Source organism: Tripterygium wilfordii, chromosome 5, assembly GCF_013401445.1.
Source record: "Tripterygium wilfordii isolate XIE 37 chromosome 5, ASM1340144v1, whole genome shotgun sequence".
In the NCBI taxonomy this organism is placed as follows: domain Eukaryota; kingdom Viridiplantae; phylum Streptophyta; class Magnoliopsida; order Celastrales; family Celastraceae; genus Tripterygium; species Tripterygium wilfordii.
This window is the reverse complement of record NC_052236.1, coordinates 11,195,887-11,208,579: the sequence shown is the minus strand read 5'-3', so window position 1 is coordinate 11,208,579 and position 12,693 is coordinate 11,195,887. Positions and strand designations below refer to the sequence as shown.

The 12,693-nt window shown below is 38.8% G+C and overlaps 2 protein-coding genes across 2 annotated transcripts; both read right to left on the bottom strand.

Annotated features, from left to right (window-relative positions):
- Nucleotides 1–1,816: 1,816 nt before the first annotated feature.
- On the bottom strand, nucleotides 1,817–5,223 carry LOC119998684. The gene is made up of 3 exons (XM_038846053.1): nucleotides 5,087–5,223; nucleotides 2,757–4,359; nucleotides 1,817–2,652 (listed from the first exon to the last, which is right to left on the bottom strand). The coding sequence occupies exons 1-3, from the start codon at nucleotides 5,106–5,108 to the stop codon at nucleotides 2,052–2,054; spliced, it is 2,226 nt and encodes a 741-aa protein (XP_038701981.1). The 5' UTR covers nucleotides 5,109–5,223; the 3' UTR covers nucleotides 1,817–2,051.
- A 498-nt stretch (nucleotides 5,224–5,721) lies between these two features.
- Nucleotides 5,722–11,092, bottom strand: LOC119998683 (serine/threonine-protein kinase KIPK2-like). The gene is made up of 3 exons (XM_038846052.1): nucleotides 10,962–11,092; nucleotides 7,851–10,144; nucleotides 5,722–6,744 (listed from the first exon to the last, which is right to left on the bottom strand). Exons 2-3 carry the CDS (start codon nucleotides 9,914–9,916, stop codon nucleotides 5,901–5,903), a joined length of 2,910 nt encoding a protein of 969 aa, XP_038701980.1. The 5' UTR covers nucleotides 9,917–10,144; nucleotides 10,962–11,092; the 3' UTR covers nucleotides 5,722–5,900.
- Between the last annotated feature and the right edge of the window lie 1,601 nt (nucleotides 11,093–12,693).

The window sequence follows — 12,693 nt, the reverse complement described above, 5'->3', positions numbered from 1 at the left end:
GCATGCTAGTTTGTAATCAAAAGTCTCAGTTGATACACAGACTGTAAGGGACTTTTGGTGTTTTCTCTTTATTTAATTTGGGTTGATTCATGATTTGTCATCTCACCTTAATTTCTCTTAATTCATTTTCTAGACTAATGTCTTTGATTAGGATGTTCTAACGATTCTTACAAAAAGGAACAGAGGGAAGGAGCAATGATTAGTTTCTGCAACAGCAGTTAAGAGCATTCACAATGGACAGACACACTCTTGTGTCTTCTTTCAATTTCTTTTCTTATTATTGGGGCGGGTTGAATTTAATTTTGTCATCTCCGTTGTCAATTTATCATTCCAGAAAACTAGGTCTCTTCCTTCCAACCCCACTTTAAACATTTATTCGAAGAATTAATAATTCAATAATCGAATTACACGTATTCAACCAATTCATCCCTTCGATTTTCAACAGTGGCATGCTGGTTTGACATCAAAACTCTCAGTTGATACACACTTTAAACGTTTATTCGAAGCCGTCGAAGAATTAATAATTCAATAATCGAATTACACGTATTCAACCAATTCATCCCTTCGATTTTCAGCCGTGGCATCTTGGTTTGACATCAAAACTCTCAGTTGATACACAGACTGTAAAGTTCCATCAATTAGTCCTTTTTTCTTTTCTGATGTCATGGTCAGATGATGAATACCCACCACGCGGGATGAGAGTCAAAGTCTAACATCACAAGTTTAGACCTAACTCTTTATTGAAAACTCAGGTTGACAATAGAAGGTTTGTCCTCCATTATAAACTAAATTCCAAACCCACTATCTTCCGATATGAGATTCTCATCATCAGGTTCCACCACTGCCAACAAAACAGTCACATTAACTGGACTTCAGTATCTCTCACTCAGCCCACATGAAATCAAGTCAGGTTCCACCACTGGCAACAGTCACATTAACTGGACTTTGCTTCCATTATCTCTCAGTCAGCACACACGAAATCAAGGCCCAGGAAGAATTTAAATATGAATTTTAGCCCAACTCAACCAAGAAGTAGAACCATCACAGACCAAAGATGATGGGTGTAAAAGCTCAGTTAAGTTATGGTCGACTTTTTTCCTCTCAATCTTTTGACATGAATTTAACCAATCAATAGACTAATTCTCAAGGTTTTTTTTTTTTAAAAAAAAATGACAGATCAATCAGTCGATTTGACGGTCTATTCGATTTCTATGAATTTTTAAATAACCCCTCATCCAACAATTACGATAGAAATCCCAATAGTTGGTATCTCAGTTATCCTATCTATTGAGTTGCACACATAAGATTTCATATACATCATGTGGAATCCACGAATTCATTTGAATTTTGTGCGTCAATAACTATACTACCAACTGCTAGGATTAATATTTATTATTTTCGTTCAGACAACCTTCAAGTCAAAGACTGATCATCACAACCCTTATCGTTCAAGCCTCAATTACACATTCCAAAGAACAGCTTAAGGAGCATCAGAAACAGTGGGAAGTTTACCAATGTAGTTGCACAACCATATATATGATGCTAATAGTCAAACGAGGAGGGTTCCATGAAGGGAGAACAGTTCATCTCCGCCGGTGGAACCCCTACAACCGCAATGGACGTACCTTATAACCTTCTCCTCCCTAAGGTGGTTCGGCACACGACAGACGCATGTAGTCGCAAAGTCATGATCCCGCGATTGCATACACCACAAGCAGCACAAACTAAATTTAAAATGCTGGAACAAAAGAAGATAAATAAATGAAATGAGGATAAACATTCATCAGAACATTTTCCAGCCTTGTGAAGGCATGTATGAACAAGAGGATACGCCTTCTATAAATATTACTTGTACATATTTACATATATTTGAACAAAATAACAATATCTACAAAATTTTACACAAGTACTAATAAGAGAAGCTCCTACCTTGCCCTGAAAAAGAAAAAAAAGTACATCATCCTTAACAAAACAAAACAAAAAAAACAACAAAAGATAGAATCATGAAACTCATAACAACATATTGTTCATCATTTATCAATCACCATTCATCATTCACCAATAACATTATCCTGAGCATCATCACCCTGACCAAATAACACCGCTTCTAATTCTGGTTCATCGAGAGATAGATTAGCGATTTCAAGTTCCCCAACACCATCTAATGGATCAAAACTATCTCCAGCCACATCCCACATTCTTGATTCTCCTTTACTATATTGCTCGCTTTTTCTCGAAAGAAGACGAAGATTTGTGTGTACAAACAACAAATCTTCAGCAAGTTGTGGTTGAATTTTATTCCTTTTAAACGAGTGGATAAATGAATAGGTGCTCCAGTTTCTTTCACAACAAGAAGAAGAGCATGGTTGATAAAGTAGCTTCAACGCTAGACTTTGCAGTAAAGGAGCAGGAGAACCATAAACACACCACCATGCCTTCGGATCAAGAGCTCCTCTATCAGACAAAGAATCATATTCAGAAAATACATCCATAGCTTCTGAAAATCTAGCAAATTCCACATTCACCTTCTTTCTATCCTCATTATTTGGAAAATATTTTCTCAAACATTTGTTTCTCCCTTCCGAAATCTCTTCATCTCTATGTGGAGCAATTCGAGTAGAATCCTCATTAAGCCATGCCTCACTATAATACCTATAGATGTTAAAATAAAAAATGAATTTGAATGGCAAACACAAAATTGCTAAACAAGTAAACATAATTAAAAAGGAAAAGTAGCATTTAGGAGTAGAATATACCTAGGATTCAAGGAATGTGCTAAGCAATGAAGAGGTGTAATGCTCTTGGTCCATCTATCCACAAGAACAGAATATATCACTGAGAAAAACCTTGACTCCTCATTCATTTGTTTGATTTCATGTCTGTATATAACCTTTTTAACATTCTCAATCATAGAATCCCACATCTCATAAATCAAATGAAGTGTAGGTTTATTCATATCAACAAATCGAAGCATATCATATATAGGACCAGTGAAGGAAAGAATATAATCAATCTTATCCCACCAAACATCATCAAATATTTTTTCCTTCACAAATCTAGCTCCGCCTACGTCATCTTCCCTAAAAACATCCCACATATCAGAAATAAGCATTTCTTGAAGTCCACGCTTCACAAGTTTAAACCTTCTCAACATTACAACATTAGAAGCAAATCTAGTCTCGGCAACTGCGAGAAGCTTCAAAGGAACAAACTTGTTATATATAGCTAGCCTCATAGAGTGAGTAGTGATAAATTTTTTTATGAATACCACATCCCCAACAATATCAGCTATCCAACTACATTCTTCAAACATAATATCACTCTCAGACTCGGTATGTTTGGCAGCACATACATTCTTCAATACAAGATTAAGAGTATGAACCACACAAGGAGTCCAGAAGATGGTGGGAAATTGAGTCTCAATGATCAAACCTGCTGCCTTGCAAACAGGAGTATTATCTGTAATAACTTGCACAACATTTAGCTCACCAACATCTAGAATAATCTCCTTCATCAAGTTAGCAATAAATTTCTTGTCTTTTCTCTCACCTCCACAATTAACAGCTTTAAGAAATATTGGACCACTCTCTGAGGCAGCCATGAAATTAATAAGAGGCCTCCTTTGAACATCAGTCCATCCATCACTGACAATACTCACCCCTTTCTCTTTCCAAGTTCCCTTGATTGGTAGTAGCAATCTCTCAATGCGTGCTTTTTCCTTTTGGAGCAAAGTTGTTTTCAAAGCATTATACCCTGGAGGGACATAACCACATATATTATGGTTACAAGCAAATGTGAAAGCTTGAATATAGTATGGATTCCTGGCAAAGTGGAATGGCAACCCGCTAGAGTAAAACATCCTTGCTATTAAGCTTCCAAGCTCCTCATGGGCTTCATTACTAAAAGCCTTCTCTAAAGGAGAAGTATCCTTCCTCTTCTTTGTTCCCATGGACTCCATAGTGCTTGTACTAAAAACTGAACTTTGACTCATAAGTGGTTGCCCGTGGCCTACAGATTGGGAAGTTGGAGGTCGAATTTGTAGAGGTCTTGACCTCATTTCCGCTTGTTCAATTACCCTATTCATTTCACTTACAGAATCTGCAGTAATTTTCTTGCACACTGCTATCCCACACCTACCTATTTTTAGTAAGTGTGCCTTCACTCGAGAATGAGAGGAAGTATAAATCACATTGCAAAATTTGCACTGCCACTTCCAATTTCCACCATTTCCACCAACCTTTTCTAATCTAGTGACATAATTCCAAAGCGGGGCACTAGTATTGTCAACTTCATTATCTTTAGAAGGGGTAGCAGATGTAGATTTCATACTATGACTATCTGAGCTCATTCTTTGATAATCTGCATGATTAAAATCCCAAAAATTGTTCAATTGATTATACAACTATACAAGTATAACATAACACAAAATCTCCAAATAGTACCGCACAAAAATCCACAACAATCAAAGCACAAGAGCATGAACTAAGAATCATAACATAGAGAGCCCTTACCAAAAAGGTAACAACTGGTGGCTTCTCTCTGAAACCCTAGATACAGAAAATCAATGTAGCACTTAGACTCAAGAGACGGGGGAGATTGCAAACGGACCTAAAGTCAAAACCCTCACAGGTTTTCCTGTTTTTCTCACAAGATCGGGAATGACAGGGAGGGAGGGCGACGTAAAGTGAAGAAGCCCTTTCGGTGTGGCATTTTCAGAAAGAGAAGTGGACAATCATCAATAGGTTGAAGACCTAAGGGACACTGTAGGATTTGTAAGCAGTTCCAATGAATAATTAGTCAAAGAATAAAGTTTTTGCCTTTCAGAAAGCAAGAGAGAAGACGCAGAAAACTTCATAGTCTCACTGGTGTACATAAAGCTTGTATGCTATTGAACAAAAAAAAACCATTGCAATTGAAAACAAGAAGAAGAGATTCCACAACGAGATTCAGGCAAAAATTGGGCATACATCGATTAACACTCCTCCTTCGCACAACATACTAAAAGGAAACATAAGCGCAAAGGCAAGAAATTCTAGGGTTTAATGTTTGAAAATCAATTCAAGGCATCGATATGAGATTAGGTTACCTAACAGAACCCGCTCGGCCATTCCGATTGGACTTAGTGCCTCTGCACCTCGTGGAGTGAAGAAGGAGAAAGGTGAAAAGCCATCTGAAGTCTTCACTGTAAAAACTAAAAAGAGCTCAGTCGCAGCCGTACCGAGATATACCCACAACGGCGGAAACCGTACTCTTAATTAATTAGAAGTTAGCCAGCCTAAACGAAACTGAATTTGGGCTAATAAGGCCCAAAACTTTTTTGGGCTAGGCTCGAAAAACTGGATTTGGGCTAGGAGGAAGACAGCGACGGCTGATGTATTGGAAAGAAACTGGAAGCTAAAGTAGCATTAACCTGGTGGTTACATCGTCGGACTTCGAGGTGAAAGATATCTCAGGTTCAGTGTTCGAGTTGCTGAAACGTAATTTCTTGAGATTTCTTGTATCTTGTGGACCGAGGGCTGATGGCACGAGCCCGCTTCTTAGGAGGGATTAAGAGCCATATTTTGAGCCTTGGCCTAGTCTTACTCATGTATTGAGCTGCGACTCAAGACTAAATTGGTGACCCGTTGTACACACAGAATGACCATTCAGGGTTTAAAACTAGCTCAACGGTCAGAAAGTAGCCATTGGGCTAGGCCTTCCAAGCAACCAAAAAAAAAACGGTAAGTTTGATAACCTCAAGCCATGTATCTTCTATGCAGCTGCCAGGTGAACTTTTCTTGGCAACGATGAAAGCTTGTACACAATATTCTCATCAGATTTACATTATAAGCTAAATGCTAATTACAAGAGGAGAGGAGAACCTTCATCGATCGGATTCAAAGATCAATAATAAGATTTCACTAAAACAACTCAAATTCAAGGTGCTCTCCCGTAGCTTTACACTCTAGAAACTCGCTCTTCTCCTGAAAATTCACACTTGAATATCCGAAGTCATAGAACTCTGGCAGTTCTGGTGGTATGGCACAACGTATCAATGCCCAATTCAAGCCTTCAAAGAATGGGTGCTGCTTGATCTCAGCAGCCCCTTTCACTGAGCCCAATCTATTCTCCGGCTCCTTCGCTAACAGTGTTCTGATGAGATCTCTTGCCTGAAAGCTAACAAGAGGGCCGTCCGGGAACTTGAGGCTCTGCAACACCACATTGGCCAGCGTTTCATCATTCTCAGAACCTTTAAAGGGTGTTCTACCATATAGAAGCTCATAGAGGAATATGCCAAAAGTCCACCAATCGACTGCAGCTCCATGGCCCTCACCTTTGATGATCTCGGGAGCTAAGTATTCATGGGTTCCAACAAAGGAATTGGAACGAGCATCGGTAGGCTCTGCCACAAGCTGCGGCAATGACCTAACCTGCGCTGCGAGTTCATCTTTCAACTTCCTTGCTTTTGCTGCAGCAGGTAAAAACCTAGGACTGAAGCACGGAACTTTACAGGACGGTTCAATCCAGAAAGGCTCCATGCAGTTAGACTGCGTGCATGGACCAGAAATCTTCGCTGGTACCGCATCTGATGAAGACGATTTTAGGAGAGTTGGAGAAACAGTGCATCTGAGTGACAGGTCAAAGTCCGTGAGCATGATGTGGCCATCTTCTCGGACAAGAATATTCTCCGGCTTCAGATCTCGATAGACAATGCCAAGCATATGCAAGTACTCCAGAGCAAGGAGGACTTCAGCAACATAAAACCTGCACATAGCATGGTGTAGAGTTGGGTAAAGTGGCAACTTGTAAAACCCATGCCCAAATAAAAAAGATGAATTATCAAGCATAAGGTGAATAGTATGGCATGTCCAACTTTTTATGTCAAGAAACAGCTTCAATCACAGTGATGGACCCGAGCACGAAGGCCCGCAGATCATGTAACATAAGATGCTCGGCAGACTAGTGGACAAACTAATCATTTTGGGCACTTTAGACTATGATGCGCATCACAAATGTCAGTAAGAAGTGAGCAAAGGACTTGGATCCAACATAATCAAACAACATGTTTCAGTCAGATGTAAGCTAAAAACTCTTCTAACTGGTAATGCAGGGACTTAGATAAAGTTTGAGTTCAGAAAATAAACCTGCATATTAAGACATGACGGTTTTATATTTAATTAAGTTGACATATCTGATATCTGTCGAGGCACTTTGGAAAAGAAGTCTAGGAATGCGACATCTAAAAGGAGGTAAAAGAATCACATGCTATGACAAATGGCAGTCTTAAATTTAGTTTAGTTGTGACAACCATAAGACAATTAGTGAAAAGATCCAGAAATTTGGCAAGGATGATTAAAAAAAGATTCCAAAAATGCGGCAAAAGTAGAGGCATGGTGGGATTGCTGGATGAAAATGAAAGGAACATCAAGTAAGCAAGCCATAAAATGGTGGCATGCATTTCAACATGAAGGGAGCAATGTCAGTAGCCAACCATCTTGAGTATATTAGCTGCCCTGCCACTTCCTTCGGTAGGCAATACTCAGCAATTTTCTCTGATCCAAGGATTCACACAGAAGAACAAAGATGCATCTCCAAAACTTTAATGATAAGAATCTAAAATGAACAAGTTTGTGGGCAAAAACAACAATTAATGGCCTGCAGACTTGATTTTTGACAAAGCCTCCAATGGTTTGCTGAATACAATTGTGTATCAGCATAGTTCAAAGATACATAATGTGGAGGTTATGCTTTTACATTTTTTTCCTAGTGCCATTTATCGTATGTTGTCCTGTGCTTGATTGCACATAATGAGTGATAGGAGAGAATGATTTCAAATGCTTGTAATTACAATGAAGCTTCATGTTTATTACCTGGCTGCTGGCTCGGGGAATCTCCTGCCGGGCTGCTTCTGCCGCAGAACGTGCAGATCTCCACCAGGACAATACTCCATAACTAAACATGATAAATTATCTGACGTGAATTGGGAATATAGTGTAGGGAGAAAAGGATGATCTAGCATCCTCAATATTTCTCTTTCTGTTTGAGCCCTGGGCATCTTCTTTCTCCTAGCTAAAAATTCATTGTCCATGACCTTTATTGCAAAAAGACAGTTCGCACCAATCAGCTCAGCGAGATATACAGTCCCTATATCACCACAACCAAGCTTCTTTAAAAGATTGAAATGTCCCAATCGTAAGACCCCATGCTGCATCTTAACTAGGCGGACAGCTTCCCACCTCACATCCTTCGACATATGAGGTCTGTTGCCACAACTAGACCCACTTAAATTGCTATCGTCACTGATAGTTGTACTGCTACTATACTCACCAAGGCTGCTTTTTGAGCTATGGGATGACTCTCCCTTTTCTTTTGACTTATGGTTCTTTACTTTCACACCGGGATCTCCACTTCTGTCACAGTTACTGGAGTTGAAGCCTGGCTTGCTTGCACCAGAGGTCACATAAGTTGATCCAACTTCAGCACGAAGATTGACATAGTGGGAAGCTGGAGAACCTTGATTCAGTGCATTTTGCAAAGTACATTGGCATTTTGGGCAAACTAATTGACTTGTATCAGGATCAATGTTTACTTTGGGTGAATTAGACATGTGGACAGCAGAAGTTGAATTCTGCTTTACTTTCTTCTTAACAAAACTCCTGTTCCTGAGAACCGGCTTCACTAGAAGGGGAGTATTTCTACTTGACTTGTTTACCCGGGTAGGATTCACAGAACTAGAAGGAGGAACTGTGTGCAACCTGCCTTTTCGCCTTGACTTTGGTGATGATGCCTTATTCGGTAACTTGGTTGACTCAGGAGCATTTCTGTCCTGCTCTAACATAAGGTCGTCAATATCAGAACAAGCTGGATATGGTGAAGGTGTCAGCTTCTCTTTTGGCACCAGCTCACACTTTACTGCTTGGGTCACAGCTGCTTCTCTTGATGTAAGAACAATGTCATTCTGCATCAGTTTGGATTCTGTCCCATTTTCTGCTAATGGAACAGCAAGTCGAAAACTATTTTGACCCGACGAAACTGCAAACCCAGGAGAAGACTCGGTACTTTGGTTTGGTGGTTTTAATGCCTGAGCTCTGACTTTTCTTGATCCACAAAAAATCTCATTCTGTACAGATGTATCCCCAACATAATTGGGTCTAGATGGAGCACCAAAACGAGGAGAATAATTAGCACTTAGATTTGGCAACTTTAATGCCTGAGTTTCAACTTTCCTTGATGCAGAGACAACATCATTTTGCATTGGTGTAATCTCACTACCATTTTGCTTTGTTGAAACAGAAAACTGAGGAGAAGACTTGGCTGTTTGGTTCAGCAACATCTTCTTATGCAACTCAAGTTGCTGCGGCATCTTTCTGGAAGAGTTTGATTTTCCCTCCTCTGGCACCAATGATATTTCAATCATACTTCCGCTCATTTCATTTTGGGAGAGACCAGGTCCCCTGGCTTCTTCGACTAGAACAGCATTGAACAAACTCTTTATCCTCTCAGCTTCAGATATCCGAGGAGAACTGGTTGACTTGGATAGACGTTTTGTAGCAGCCATTTCGGATGCCTTAGAAATACAAAGTTCCCTTAATGCCTGTTTTAGAGACAACTTCTCATGGTTTCCAAGTCTTGGTGACTGGGCCATGCCCATTGTAATTGGCTTTTTCAAAGCATTCTTCCTTAAGGGGCTGGTGCTTGTGCCTGCTTGGTTTGAAGAACCTAATTCCTTTGATGAAGTTTTAAGACTGATAGCCTCAAAAAGTTGATTAATATCGTCTTCGAGAGATTCTTTATATCCCAATTTCACTACAGGAGGCCTTTGATTGCCATCCAGCCTGAACCCAGAATTCAGTTGATAAGCTCCTCTAGAATGTTGAACTGGACTAACCTCTTCCCCTGCTTCAACAATTTCACAAGTACCAGAGGAAGACCCCATTGCTAGTTGCAACAGGTGCTTTCCCCAAGCAAATTCTATTTAGAATAAGTATGAATATAAGGTAAATAAAGCCCTTCAATATTACGCTAAACCATTTCTCAGGCTCTTCATATATAGGAACTTCAAAGATCTAGGACAAAGTGAGGCACAGGTATAAAACCACCATCCATTGAAAACAGGTTTACAAGCTGCTTCTATAGTCTGTCATCCTCGCGCTCATGCCAAAACCTGAGATGATCACCAATGCTCTAACATGATTAGCAGCAATTTAAATGAAAATTGAGAATAAATAGGAATAAAAAACAATGTATAATTTATTGAGATAAACAGGGTGATAAGCTGTTCAATTGCAGGAAAATGCTTGTTATGGGTAATAGTAAAAAAATAATTTTGATCTAGGTTCAGACATAGACGATATACATCTCGATGCGACTTCAATTGAAATAATATACAGAGTACTGTGAAAGTCGCCCTAGATATGACTGTTAGCGAAACTCATTCCGTTTAAAGCCAACAAATGACCAATATTGCGGACAGAGCATGCTGGTTGAATCTCTTTTCTGAGCTGGAAGTTATACAAGCACTCATGGAAATCCCCAATATTGAATCTTAGCCATAGATTCCACATCCAAAAGAGGGATTTCATACATACAATGATAAAGATTACATTAAAATTAAGAAATTAACTCTCTATTTTTAGATAAAAAAAAATCCAATTTACCTTTTTTTTGTGTGTATTTTCATGTTTGTGCAATTGATGCATCACAGATTCAGAGACAAAAAGGAGTACAGAAACAGGAGAAAAACCAAATCGAATCCGTTCCATTTGAGCTCAATATAACAGATAATGAGTCATTTACTCAACAAACGAAACGTTACGGACTCTGACAATATCTTCAATGCAAGTTCAAAAAAACAAAAAGGAAGCCTCGAACAAATCCAAAACAGAAGATCAAGTAACCCAACGAAGAGCACGCACCAGAATGAAATGCGGATAGGCGGTGCAACTAGTACAACTATTCGAGATCTGAAGAAGAAACAGTACCTGAAACGAGCTAAGATGCGTCGTAGCTGCCGAAATCACAACAGTGTAGCCGAGGAAGACATCAGATTTGGTAATGGGAAAACCCTAGAGAGGGTTTGAGCGCAGGCACGGAGAGAGAGAGGGGGGGAGGGTAGGGGAAGCAGTACAAACTGTGTCTTGGTTCCGTGCGGCTTTCCATGCTGCTGCTGATTATTTTGTATCCTGGGACCCACACTAGATGTTTGTGGGTCCCAGCGAAATTTTAGCAGAAAGATGTTGACGTGTAAACAATATTTAGTTACTTGTCATCATAAGCGGAGGCCAGAGAGGCGTACAGAATAAGCATTTTTCCAACATTAAAAATCGCAAAGTACAAAATATGCATCACTTATTTCAATCACCAAACTACACCATACAATTTTGCCACCTGCTTATCCAATATAGATTTAAATTCGGACTGCCAAGCATGCGCGCACTGATAACAACAAGATAGTTAGATCAAAACTTTGCACGCGGTCACAACGACATTGTTCCTAATGGAAAAGATTCGGGATCTTTCAAATCCATACGGTGTTACCTCGAAGAGATTCGTCATTACTAAGTTATCATCCAAGTGGTTTTTTCATGATTACCATGAGCCCGAGAGGAGATAAAAAAAAAAAGAAGAAAAAAAAAAGAGAGAGAGAGCGATGCTATAGACCCCCAATTTATGACCCTTGTTTTATCCTCAATTCATGACCTGTATGAGAGAGTCATTGAATATAAACACATGTAAATTTGGGCGCTCAAACATTTTTCAAAAACAATTAGCGAAATGATGAGTTCCGCTTTCATCAACAACAACGCATCATTAGCACCATGTATATTGTGGATTAAGACATCTTTATCACTAAACTTTGATCATATTGTCAAATATATACATATATTATTGAAAAATGATAAAGATCCTAGCAACATCCTTCCTAACAACAGTGTGTAGCACTTTGTTAACATATATAGATAATTTCAATTCATAAACCATCAATAATGCGATTTTTTGAAGGAAAACATTTCGTAATAACTCCAGAGTTAAGCTAACGTGCTTTTACTGAAGTACTATTAGGATGATTGACCTCTTGAGAAGACAAAGTCGTGCGAGTCTGGTGTATTCACGGAAACCGAACAATCCAAAGTGGATAATATTGTTGATGTGTATTGGGTTGGAAGTTCTCTATATGGTTTGATTATTTTCCTCATTATCATGATCCAAATTTAACCAACAATGTCTTGTGCATCAAACATTTAAGAATGAATTTATTTTATCTTTGTTAATAGACAATAATAATATAACATCAAATTAAAATGTAATAATCATGGCTTTGATAACCTCCAATAATTGTTGAGAGACAATGTCAGGAGATTGGCCAATGGGCAGCTTATAAGCAGCTAAATTAATCATATCGAGGTTGATGAATATATGTGGATCCTATGTCAACAAAATATATTTTTTCCCCAAATTAATGACGAATATTTAAGTGACTAATTTATGGGACAACATCATCAATATGTTTTTTTTTTCTTTTCTCATTTTTGAAATAGGGGAGATGATTCGAACTCTGGTCATCAGAGTGTACTAGCCATCTTTATCACTCTAATTAATGGATCGGGTGTTTTTCTTTTTTCTCATTTGTTTTGGCATAGTAAAGTTATTGTGATTTTAGACTCTACAAAGTGTAAAGCCACACTATCTAAGATTATTCTGAAGAAAAAAAAA

What these genes read in the sequence shown, in the direction of transcription:
- LOC119998684 (XM_038846053.1), bottom strand. Translation starts at nt 5,108, where the DNA reads ATGGCCGAGCGGGTTCTGTTAG. An exon ending in GGCCGAGCGGGTTCTGTTAG is followed by an intron (nt 4,360 to 5,086) that starts GTAACCTAATCT and finishes TTAATCATGCAG; the next exon opens with ATTATCAAAGAATGAGCTCA. An exon ending in GCACATTCCTTGAATCCTAG is followed by an intron (nt 2,653 to 2,756) that starts GTATATTCTACT and finishes TAACATCTATAG; the next exon opens with GTATTATAGTGAGGCATGGC.
- LOC119998683 (XM_038846052.1), bottom strand. Translation starts at nt 9,916, where the DNA reads ATGGGGTCTTCCTCTGGTACTTGTGAAATTGTTGAAGCAGGGGAAGAG. An exon ending in TTCCCCGAGCCAGCAGCCAG is followed by an intron (nt 6,745 to 7,850) that starts GTAATAAACATG and finishes TGCTATGTGCAG; the next exon opens with GTTTTATGTTGCTGAAGTCC.